Source organism: Triticum aestivum, chromosome 2B (genome assembly GCF_018294505.1).
Source record: "Triticum aestivum cultivar Chinese Spring chromosome 2B, IWGSC CS RefSeq v2.1, whole genome shotgun sequence".
Taxonomy (NCBI): Eukaryota; Viridiplantae; Streptophyta; class Magnoliopsida; order Poales; family Poaceae; genus Triticum; species Triticum aestivum.
Window position 1 is genome coordinate 205,818,979 of NC_057798.1, and position 12,229 is coordinate 205,831,207.

Below are 12,229 nucleotides of genomic sequence, written 5' to 3' on the forward strand. Positions count from 1 at the left end.
GTTGGATTCCATTGAAATTTTCCTACTAAATATAGTACAAATGGATCCATAGGAATATCTTCTATGGTTGCAGTCCTGCAAATCAAACAACTTACAGAGCAAAAATTCCTAAGGACTACAATCCTCAAAATATCATGAATTTTATTCCCTTAATTAATTAAACATCTCCTCAAATCTGAAGTCTAAATCCAACTTGTGTTGGACAAAAAAAAGGATAAATGACATGTTCATTGAGTAAAAAGAAAAATAAATGAAATAACAAAAGTAATATGTCACAAAAGAACCCCCCGACATATAGCATAGACTTTTTTGCAGGAAAAACTTCTAATCTATACATCAAATATGATGGCAACATAAAGAACACGGAAATAACAAAAAATACATCCATCTCCGTAGATCACTTAACGACGACCACAAGCACAAGAGCGAGCCAAAAGTGCTTATCCATCATCACCCCTCGCTTACAGGAGCAGGGCAAACCCTGTTGTAGTAAATAGTCGGGAAGTCATCGTGCTAAAGGCCTCAAAGAACCAACACACCAGAACAACAACCGTCGTCGATGAAGAGAAGCGTAGATCAGAAGGATCCAATCTATAGACACACGAGCGCAGATGAACAAAGACCGGATCCACGCGGGTCCACCGAAGACAAACACCAGCCGAATGCCGCGACGAGGCGAGACACAACGCCGGGACAGGGGCTAGGTGATGAGAACCTTATTCCACATTTAGGGAGCCACCATCACCTTGTCTTTCTGAGCATGACACAAACCATAAGCAGACTCTAAAAATGATGCAGGAGCACTCTCATTGGCAAGGACCAGGACCCACCGCCCTTACATGGCTCTAAGGCCACAAGAGACGAGGCAGATAGGAAGCATCACCAGTGGGAGGCGAAAAGTCCTAGACGCCTAGGAGTCGCTCGTGGGGAGGAGAAAAGTGTTCCGTTGGATGTGACGCATTGCAGAGACTGAACACGTGAAACTAGAAGACATGTTTTGTCCCTTTGTATTGGTTTTCGTTCGGTTTTTGGTAAATTAGCTGGACAATTCTATTCTTTTTAATTAATCAATTAATCGATGAGGCAAACTTTTTGCCTTCGTTTTGAAAAAAATAGTTTCCTTTCTAAAACTTCTTGCTGGCAACCCGAATTGATTTTACCCAAAATACATTCATTTAAACCATAACATGGCATCTTCGAATTGTCTTCATACTGGAACTTAACATATCTCTACAAAATGGGACATGGAAAACCAAACTACAACGATGTAGGTGAAAACTTAACGCCAACTTAGTTTGCTGCCAATTTTTTGTCAAGACAGTGTAATTTTGCTTCCACTCACTTGTTCCGTCGTTTTCAGTGCTCATCTATTTGCTCAAATTTGGTCTACACAGTTTATCGGCATTCCCAGGTTTCTGTTTGTAAAAATGGGTACCTCCCTCATACCCCAATGAACTCTTTTTTTTAGGGAAACAACAATGAACATTCTTCAGAGTTCAGAACGCCTAAACCCCAAACAAGATTCTCAAAAGAAAAAAAACAAGACCCCGTGGGCCGTGGCACATCGCCATTCGAACCATGGGCTGCTGCGCGCGCCCCAAAACCGCCTAACAACGCCGACGAGCGATGCCGCCGCCGCCGCTGCACGCCGTCGCCTCCCTCCCCTACCAATGCTCCGTCCTCCTCCGCCAACTTGCCGCGCGCCACTCCCCTGTCCCGGCCTCCCCCTGCTCCTTCCTCCGCGCCCTCCGCCGCCTCCACGCGCGCCTCCTCACCGCCGCGCTCCTCCACGACCCGTCCCACCCCCACCTCACGCTCCGCCTCCTCCACCTCTACACCCTCTCCCCCGACCTCGACACCCCGGCGATCCTCTTCCGCTCGGACCCCGGCCCCATCGCCGCCACGTCCCTCGTCTCCGCCTACGCCGTCGCCGGCCGCCTCCCCGATGCCGCATCCTTCTTCGACTCCGTCCCGCTACCCCGCCGGGACACCGTGCTCCACAACGCCATGATATCCGCGTTCGCCCGCGCCTCCCTCGCCGCGCCCGCGGTCTCCGTGTTCCGCTCCCTGCTTTGCTCTGACTCCCTTCGCCCAGATGACTACTCCTTCACCGCGCTCCTCAGCGCCGTCGGCCACATGCACAACCTCGCGGCGTCGCACTGCACGCAGCTGCACGGAGCCGTCCTCAAACTGGGCGCCGGGGCTGTCTTGTCGGTGTCCAACGCGCTCATTGCGCTGTACATGAAATGTGATGCACCTGAGGTGTCCCGGGACGCGCGGAAGGTGCTTGACGAAATGCCGGTTAAGGATGAGCTCTCGTGGACTACTATAGTCGTGGGCTATGTCAGGAAAGGCGATGTCCATGCTGCTAGATCAGCCTTTGAAGAGGTTGATGCAGAGTTCGATGTCGTGTGGAATGCGATGATTTCAGGGTATGTGCAATCGGGAATGTGTGCAGAGGCGTTTGAGCTGTTCAGGAGGATGGTGTCGAAAAGGATACCACCTGACGAATTCACATTTACTAGCGTCCTGAGTGCTTGTGCAAATGCCGGGTTCTTTCTGCATGGGAAGTCTGTCCATGGACAGTTCATTCGGTTGCAGCCGAATTTTGTTCCTGAGGCAGCTTTACCTGTTAACAATGCGCTGGTGACCTTATACTCGAAGTCCGGGAAGATTTCTGTTGCTGCAAGGATATTTGACAGTATGACTTTGAAGGATGTCGTTTCTTGGAACACCATTTTGTCAGGGTATATCGAGAGCGGTTGCTTGGACAATGCAGCTAGGGTATTTAAGGAGATGCCATATAAAAGTGAGTTATCGTGGATGGTGATGGTATCAGGGTATGTCCATGGAGGTCTTGCAGAAGATGCTCTGAAGCTGTTTAACCAGATGAGGTCTGAGGATGTCAAGCCATGTGATTACACCTATGCTGGTGCAGTAGCTGCATGTGGTGAACTTGGGGGGCTGAAGCATGGAAAGCAGCTCCACGCACATATTGTGCGGTGTGGTTTCGAGGCAAGCAATTCTGCAGGAAATGCACTACTGACCATGTATGGTAAATGTGGTGCTGTGAAAGATGCTCGTCTTGTGTTCCTTGTGATGCCCAATGTTGACTCTGTCTCATGGAATGCCATGATTGCAGCCCTTGGGCAGCATGGACACGGTAGAGAGGCACTTGACCTCTTTGACCAGATGGTTGCTAAAGGCATATATCCTGATCGGATTTCATTCCTCACAATTTTAACAGCCTGCAATCATGCTGGCTTAGTAGACGAGGGCTTTCAATATTTTGAGTCCATGAAAAGGGACTTTGGTATTAGCCCTGGAGAAGATCACTATGCTCGGCTGATAGATTTGCATGGCCGGGCTGGAAGAGTTGGAGAAGCAATGGATTTGATCAAGACAATGCCTTTTGAGCCTACCCCTGCCATTTGGGAGGCGATTCTCTCTGGCTGTCGGATTAATGGAGATACGGAACTTGGTGCTTATGCGGCAGATCAGCTCTTTGAGATGATACCGCAGCATGATGGCACATACATACTACTGTCCAACACATATTCAGCTGCTGGACGCTGGGTTGATGCTGCACGAGTAAGGAAGCTAATGCGTGATCGTGGGGTGAAGAAGGAGCCTGGATGCAGCTGGATAGAAGTTGGAAACAAGGTTCACGTGTTTGTTGTTGGTGACACAAAACATCCGGAAGCGCATGAAGTCTACAGGTTCCTTGAAATGGTTGGTGCTAAGATGAGAAAGCTGGGATATGTTCCTGATACAAAGTTTGTCCTGCAAGATATGGCACCCCATCAAAAGGAATACGTATTATTTGCGCATAGTGAGAAACTGGCAGTTAGTTTTGGACTTCTAAAGTTGCCTCTTGGAGCCACAATTACAGTTCTTAAAAACTTGAGAATATGCGGCGATTGTCATACTGCGATGATGTTCATGTCACTGGCAGTTGGACGGGAGATTGTTGTTAGGGATGTTAAGCGGTTTCATCATTTCAAGGACGGAGAATGTTCATGTGGTAATTATTGGTGAATGTAGGCTTTGTTTGCTGTCATGGCAGTGGACCTTCCAACAGACGTCCCTTAATTCAAGGATTCAAAACCAATTACATAAACTGTATAGGATCATGTCTGGTACCCAGTTACTGACAATAGCCAGTTATCTCACGGGGTCCCAGTGGACAATTTTTGAACGAGAGAAGTCCACTTTACAGCCCTGAACTCTTCGGTTCGTCTAAGATTCAACCCCCGTCTCTCTTTTTGAATCCACATCCAAACTTGGCTGGTTTTCAGTCAGTTACTAGCAGTTGAAACAGTTAGTGAATTACCATTCATCAGATCCAAAAATTGCACCTCGATTTTGAGAACAATATTGGACTAATCTTTTGTTTACGGTCCTAACCGACCGGTAACCACGAACCGCGGTTTCGTATGCCTCCCTCCGGTCCGTGTTTCAGCTTTATTTTACCAGCTATCTTGGTTGTAAATAAGCAAGTGACACCATTTGAATCCAGGGGCACGGACCAATTCAGATTTGCTGGCTTTTCGTGGGAGATCTGTTAACTATACAGTCTATGGTTGCTCACACAATCTGTGTCTCGTAAACAAGTGACGGATGGGTGTGCTAATTATGCCACAGATATTGGGGTCACAGTGCTGCCGATGTGATTTTCTTTGGTATCTCATGGCCTATTTGGACCAATCCAGTTTGTTAAGGCAGAGTAGCTTTCTTCTCTTTGGTTAAGTTCAGGTGCCGTGTCATGTTCCATTTATAGGGCCTAACTGAGACAATGGATAAGGAGATGAATTATGAACCAACAGGGGAGACAGACAACAACAAGTAGGCAAGGAACTGGTGGCAGATCAATCGTGAATGGGTTTCCCAGTCATTTTCACAATGCTGGCGAGGTTGGAAAGATACTGCATTGAGCTCAAGTATGAACACCGGACAATGAGCTGCTTGTGCATACTTCATCAGCGGCGAATGCTTAGTTTAGTGCCTGATCTGACATCTGTTTTACTACACCCTCCGTAAAGAAATATAAGAGCGTTTAAATACTAAATGCTCTTGTATTTCTTTACGGGGAGTATTTCTGTTCGCCTTTCCAAAGAAAATACCGGTGCCGTTGTTTTGACGCACCAGCACGCTGATAAACAGAGAGGCCATGCTGTACCTTTGCTCGTTCTGTATAGATGTGCTCGCCTTTCGATTGTAAACTTCGAACCCTTATGCCGCGCTTGGAATCGGTGTAAATAAATACAGATGTATTTTTCTTACGGGTGTATCTTACTGGCCAGGAGCGATTTGCACGCCGAAACGAAAACGATGGCCGGTGGCCTGTAACTTTTACAAGTGTATTCAAAGTAGAAACGACATTCCAAACAGGGCCTTAGGCTGCGCTTGGTATGGATGTAATTTAATACACGTGTATCAAATTTCCGGGTGTAATTTACATGCCAAGAGTTATTTTTGCCTGGAAACCAAAACGATGGACAGAGATCTGTAACTTTTACAGGTGTAAGTGGAGGAAAACGAGGATCCAAGCAGGGCCCAAGGAATATATGCCCGTTTTAAGCACGTCTGGCCATGTGGCCCTGGTTAAGCTCATCCTGAGATGTTCCCAGCGCTCTCTCAAAAAGAAAAATGGATGTCCCGCGATGGCTTTCCAGATCGAAGCCACCGCCGCTTCCTCCTCGCGCCCCAGGTGATGTTCGTCTAAGGGACTATAGTTTTTTAACACAACAGAACACACTCGTTGAACTAAACTAAGAGGAGAACTTAGTTCACAAGTAAACGCACATGGGACTTTATAACAACAGTAATCATTTCGGCCAAGTATTCCTCAAGTACAGCAGGCCATCATAATCATAATTAGACAACAGTCAAGGAGAGCAAACTCTAGGACATTCTTCCTGTAGTTGTTCACACAGATATAAATAAATTCCAGCTCAAAAGGAGTAAAATGCCGGGTCGATGAGGTTTTGTTTCCTTTCTTGTTACTCGTCAAACATGGCAGCGTTTTTCCTCTCCTGGAATGAACAAAGAAATATCCAAGATTAGTCAATGCACTGGTAGAATGATGTGGTGCCGGGTAGCAATGTTCACCCGTAACAAGGATAAATGGCAGCAAAACAATTTGTCAATAAAATGCCTAGAGTTTCATGTTCCAAACATACAGATGATTTTCAAGTCAAGAAAATGCACAAACGTATGATTTTCAACTTCCAAAGATAGATATAAAAAATGTGTACATATGATTTTCATGTTCCAAACATACATTATTCAAGATTAATCGATAGCCAAAGTTTTAGAAGTTTCACTTAAGAGATGTTCAAAACATCATTTATTTGTGGACTAAAATAGCCTAACAGAACGTCTTATAATTTGGGATGGAGGTTATCAAGTCAAGGACAAAACCCAGCGTAAGAGTTATTCACCTGTGCTAAACGACGATCCTTGTTCAGCTTCAGAGCTCTTCCTTTCTCTTCTCCGGATCTAAAGATTTTCTGCAAGTGTTTTTGTAATTTCTCAAGATAAGGAATCTATCACTTGACAACAGATGCACAAACAAAAATAAAAAATAAACTATGTCCATCACAACCAAGCAAAAGGCATTAGAACAGTCCTGAAAAGGAGTCTGAAGTTTGAAAACACATAAGAACGGAAATGTCGTTTACTCATTCTGCGGTCTGGGGATCATGAGATAATTATTAAACCCATAAAAGCATGTGCATCCCTCCATAAAAGCATGTGCATCCCTAGGCCGTAGCACCACCCCGGAGTTAGTTGCAAAATGGAACATCATCCTTCTAACAATTTTACCGTTTTAGCTATTTTTATCCCATCCCATATAGCACCACCTACAGAAGCTAAGATGCCGCAAAATAATTAGATTTAGAACAAAACCCGGACATATCAAAAGAGAAGAAAACCTTGGCACCAAGTGTGAAGCTTAACTGTAGTGCTACAATTTTTTTTCCTGAGTGCCAAACGCAACACTCCTTAAGAGTTGGTGCTAGCTAAATTTTTATCTGAGCGCCAAACGCTACACTTCATTTTTATTTGAGCGCCAAACACAACACTTCTTGCGTTGGTGCTAGCTAATTTCTCCGACTTTCAGTATCAACGACCAAAAGGACGCAGATGCGCTAAGCAGCCTCTAACGGTACAGCTTGAATCATGACCATGAGCAATCTCTTTCTTGTCCTCGGCAGAGCAAGTTTGACAAAAGATTTTCAAGGAGTTCATCCATCTCATAGAATCCACAAGCGTATACCTAAGAAACATCAACCATCAATCTTACCTTAATTGTTTAACCTAGCCTAATCCCTTGCTAAGCTTGTTTTGTGTCTTTGCTGTTGGCATTCTATACTATCAATCATATAACAGGTCATAATTCATTCACAATTCCAAAATTAACTCCATAGACCAAATCAACTATAGTTAGAGCTCTCCACAGCAATCATCATTGCAAATTAAGGCCTTCTATGTCTCAGTTTTACCTTATCATTCGATGACAGAGTTTCAGCTTTGTCAGCCTTGATACTGAAGATATCTTGAAGAAGTCCATTGTCCTGTATGGAAAACAAATCTAGCATTTGTGACATGCACAAGTAAATTAGCACAGTGGAAAACAGACCACTCCAAGAAAGTTACCTGCACATGCTTCAGGAAGCCTCTCCCAAGGAAACGTTTGAAGAAGTTCAACTGATGATCAAGGGAAAATTAGCTAAGACATGTGAAAATGCAGCAATTCAGGAATCACTGGAAGAAAGAAGCAGGCACCTGAATCAATTCAGACCATGATGCAACCCTTAGAACATCTCGTTTTCCAGCAATCTTCAGTGATTCTTCAGGGCACTCACCATACTGGAAACAGATTTGCTATTAAGAATTTGAAAGACAGATCGAAACCGAAGATCAAATAAGAATGAAAATGAACCAGACCTTGACAAAATCCAAAATCCGTTGAAACAGGTCTCTTTGGTCAGAAAGATTTTTCTTGTCTGCACCTTTCCCCCCTGCCTCCGCAGAGAGATTCGAGGCAAGACCAGCTATCTTGGCTTTCAATGCTTGCATATCCAGGAAAAGTTTGCCCTTAGAGCTACCAGGTACTCCAGTGTCATCACCAGCGTCTTCAGAAGGGGAGACATCAAGTAGATTCAACTCAAAGCACAAAGCTAATGCTTCACCAGCAGCCATCCGAACAGCACGATCCTCTGCTCCTAGAAGAGTAGAGAGATACGCGATTGGCCTGGCAAATAGTAAAACCATAAAATAAGTAAACAATGAAATGGATGATATAATTTAAAGGGGAGAGAGATGAGTTACTGACTCCTTCCAGCTATCAGTGTTTATCCGCCATGAACCAATAGTTGTTAGCAGAAATGTCCATGCAGATAGAGCAGCTGCTAACACAGGTGGCTTTGGTTTCCGGACAGTACCGACCTGCAGGCAAGTCAGGAATCACAAAGCTATTGAATAGAGTTCTTTGTAGAATCGGTTCGCAAAATCTGATAATAAATCAATGGCACCTATACATACATTTGAACCTGATTTTGGATGAATCACATCCCACATGGCTTTCAAAGATAGCTCTGTTTCAGCCAGATCAGTTGCACCAACAAATGTGATGATGGCCAAGCAATCAAGAGCCTACAGCAGGTCAACACAGATCACATCACTGAAAATGTAAACAAAATCTGGAAGCCTAGAAGAACAGAAAAACTTTCACTTACAGAGATCATCTTTGAAGCATCCGACCAGGTTTGAAGGACCTTAGAGAGCTGTGGATGTGATTCTACCATTGTTTCATGTGAGCTACTCCCAGCACCAAGCGTAATAGACAGTAACCCTGCAAATCAAGAACACAACAGCCAAAAACGGTGTAAGTAAACTCCAAATGAGGTGGAACTGGGGAAAAGAACATTAATGGATAGGAGACAGACCAATGGCGCGAGATGCCAGGCAAGCCTCCTTGGTAGATCCCTTCTTGATTGAAGTATTGAATAGACTCAGTAGAGTGGCATATCTTCAGAAGAGAATAAATTTGATACATTATTAAACGGTGGATTTGGACAAAAATACATCTCCAGTTAAGAATGAGCCACGATGATGACACAGAATGTAAAAGGACAGGGGTTAGTGATAAAATTTTGAGCTTGAGATGTTTAATTGTTTTGTGCAAACATGTCGTATGTCTATAGCTAACAGTTTAAGTAACTACTAACTCCACATGCAAGAACTAAGATTGGTTAGTGAAATGTAGTAACTTACTTGTTCTCAACAAGACCATCAAGCATAAAACTTTCGAAAGCATCAACCAATGAAGCCAACGCTGCTTCTCTTGTAGACCCCCTGCTCCAATATAAACAATACTATATTGAGTACACTAAATAAAACCAACATGATTACTTCTACAATTTACATTATGGTGCCGATGCATTGGGTAGAATGTCCGATTAACCAAAACATGAAGTCAAATTTGTAGACTTATTAGAAGTCAAATTTGACAAATGTGCTACCTATGACAGGCTTCCTGAGTATAACTTGACATAACTTCATAATACAACAACAATCTACACTACTCGATGACCCAGCAAGTAATAATAACATGAGGTACAGGATAATGCAGTTTTTCAATCATCATAGCCTAAATTCAATCAGAATTTGTAGGCTAAACCAAACACTGGAGGCCCAGTCCAAACTACTAAGTTGTTGTAAAACCCAACAGGTAAAGGAGAGGGTCTAGTCCAACATGAAGGTCCGTAGCACTTTATCAAATGTCATGTCAACAACATCATCCTAATCTATCCACAGAATCAACATTTGTCAGCCAACTAGGACCAGCTGCCAAACCATCATTCTACTCTATTGTGAATTTGTGATGGTATCACACTACACCAGTAAGGACACATCTATTTGCATAGCACACGTTGGGCATAGACTGCTGCAGGTGATGGCATAAATAGAGAAATGCTACAGAACCCCACCTCTTCTCGTAGAGAGCGTCGATGTACTTGTCGAGAACAAACTCGTGCGAGTTGACGTTCTCGGTGCCGTACGAGATGGAGAGATCTGAGAGCGCGGTGGACGACGAGCCCACGCTGTCGGCGTCGCTGCTGTCCAGAAGGTCGTCCCCTCCGGCGCCGCGGACCTTGCTCTTCTTGCCTGAGGAAGACAATCCCCCCGAAATCAATCAGAATCAGAACCCCCAGGCAGGAAAGAGAGCAACAACCAGCCGGCGAAACAGAGACTTACTCTTCCCCATGGCGAGCCCGCGCGGCAGCAAGAACCGGAATCAAGAAACGGACGGCGTCCTACGAAGAACCGCAGCGAGAAACCACCGGCACCGCGCAAGAACCCGCGCAGCGACAGGCAGTCAGGAGACGGCGCACGCGGAGGCCCAATCAGGAGCGGGCGCGGGCGGGGGCAGCGGCGGCGGAATCGAGATGCGCGGCGCGCGGCTGAGGACAAGGGCAGGAGAAGCAGAAGCAGAAGCAGGGGTTGTTCTTGAGGGTCTCGGAGTCGGATTGGCCGTGGAGACGCCGAGCTGCCATGTAGTAGTAGCGAGGGCGCGGGGTCGGGGGGGAGGCGGAGGAGCTGGCCGGGCCGTGGTCTCCGATTCTCTCTTGGGCTCGGCGAGGGAGGGAGGGGGGAGGCGGCTTCGGCCGTGCGGGGTGGGGAACGGGGCAAATATAAACGAGCGGTGGAGGGAGACGGGGTCCGAGTTGGGAACTAGGGCACGGTACGAGTACCATCGGTCGGTCGATGGCTTCTTTTCCTCGGCTCCGCTTGCCTTTTCCGATGAGAAACTCAGACGTGATGAACTCGGACGGATCATCATTTTTTTTTTCAAACTCATACTATGCCTTGCTTTTCACAGGGAGGTGCATTTCACCTCATGGAGCGAAGCACGGTATGCATAGCTTTGTGGGCAACAGGAAGGGTATACTGTAAAGCAAAGTTGACCGGAAAAAGCGTTGGTGTCAAGTTACAAAACTTGTTTGACACTGATTCGCAATACAAGTCACGCTGCCGTGTTACAATGACCTAAATCAAGTGGGAGAGCGAGCGTGTTTAAATAAATAAACACCCGAAAATAGAGCGTTGAATCACGCCCCTTCTGTGCTGATGGCTCACCGGCTAGGCATGCTCTCTGGCCGCCAACCTTACGCCGCCGGATCGGCCACAGAACTTGCACGTACCTGCATCTGCATGGCATCTGATGAGAATTTTCAGGGGTGCGATAAAGAAGATGCCGCTGCTCCGGAATTGCTCGCCGGATATTCTCTCCCCGTGCGGTTCAGCTGGCCCGGGCGCTGTGTGGCGAGCGACCGCGCGGGCAACGGGCCTCGGGCGCCCACGTCTACGCCCTCAAAGTCTCGAACCGTGTCGACACCATACCGCTCGGCTCGATTGCGCCGCGCGCCGTGGCAACCGGCAAGTGGCGCCGAGCCCCCACCGCGGCGCGTCGGCTATCCCAAGGACATGTGTTTGCGGTGGCACGCGGGTTGCTCTGAGGTGTAGGCCGCTCTTGCGCCGTGCCGACCTGCCGTTGGCTGGCACCTGGCAGAAAAGGCTGCAGGACCGCTCAAGGTGGGATCCCGCCACGTTAGCAGCCGACGCGCTTGAAAGCAGAGTGCTGAGGCTTTTGTCGGAGCTTCTTCCAATAATACATATGTAACGCCCCGGATTCGATGCGTCAGGTGTTCGTCAGTTATTCGCCGTCTTTGTCAAGTCATGTACTTGCGTGTTGCATTTTGCCATGTCATCATCTGCATTTCATATCATGTCATCATGTGCATCGCATTGGCATACGTGTTCGTCTCATGCATCCGAGCATTTTTCCCGTTGTCTGTTTTGCAATCCGACACTCTTATGTCCTCCGACGTTTTCCTTTTGTCTCCTGTTGTGAGCGGGTGTTAAACTTTCTCGGAATGGCCCGAGGTTTGCCAAGCGGCCTTGGTACACCACCAGTAGATCGTCTGTCAAGTTTTGTGCCATTTGGAGGTTGTTTGGTACTCCAACGGTTAACCGGGTAGCCGCAAAAGCCCTCTTTGTGTTGCAGCCCAACACCCCTTCAAAGTGGCCCATAACCCATCCAAACCCCCTCCATGCTCTCGGTCGTTCGATCACGATCGTGTGGGCGAAAATCGCACCGCATTTGGAGCCTCCTAGCTCCCTCTATCTATAAATAAGTCCCCCTCCGAAATTTCGGGTC

The 12,229-nt window shown here is 46.6% G+C and overlaps 2 protein-coding genes across 2 annotated transcripts; one reads left to right on the forward strand and one right to left on the reverse strand.

The window, feature by feature from the left end:
• The first annotated feature begins 1,557 nt into the window (after positions 1–1,557).
• Positions 1,558–5,551, forward strand: LOC123044365 (pentatricopeptide repeat-containing protein At1g25360-like). The gene has a single exon (XM_044467091.1). It carries the CDS (start codon positions 1,627–1,629, stop codon positions 4,036–4,038), a length of 2,412 nt encoding a protein of 803 aa, XP_044323026.1. The 5' UTR covers positions 1,558–1,626; the 3' UTR covers positions 4,039–5,551.
• A 237-nt stretch (positions 5,552–5,788) lies between these two features.
• On the reverse strand, positions 5,789–10,681 carry LOC123044366 (interferon-related developmental regulator 2). The gene is made up of 13 exons (XM_044467093.1): positions 10,267–10,681; positions 9,999–10,176; positions 9,283–9,363; positions 8,955–9,037; positions 8,745–8,860; positions 8,551–8,661; positions 8,342–8,454; positions 7,954–8,260; positions 7,792–7,875; positions 7,663–7,713; positions 7,509–7,580; positions 6,444–6,512; positions 5,789–6,035 (listed from the first exon to the last, which is right to left on the reverse strand). The coding sequence occupies exons 1-13, from the start codon at positions 10,274–10,276 to the stop codon at positions 6,003–6,005; spliced, it is 1,308 nt and encodes a 435-aa protein (XP_044323028.1). The 5' UTR covers positions 10,277–10,681; the 3' UTR covers positions 5,789–6,002.
• Between the last annotated feature and the right edge of the window lie 1,548 nt (positions 10,682–12,229).

What these genes read in the sequence shown, in the direction of transcription:
- LOC123044365 (XM_044467091.1), top strand. Translation starts at nt 1,627, where the DNA reads ATGCCGCCGCCGCCGCTGCACGCCGTCGCCTCCCTCCCCTACCAATGC.
- LOC123044366 (XM_044467093.1), bottom strand. An exon ending in ATCCAAAATCAGGTTCAAAT is followed by an intron (nt 8,455 to 8,550) that starts GTATGTATAGGT and finishes ACTTGCCTGCAG; the next exon opens with GTCGGTACTGTCCGGAAACC. An exon ending in AGGATCGTCGTTTAGCACAG is followed by an intron (nt 6,036 to 6,443) that starts GTGAATAACTCT and finishes TGTTCATTCCAG; the next exon opens with GAGAGGAAAAACGCTGCCAT.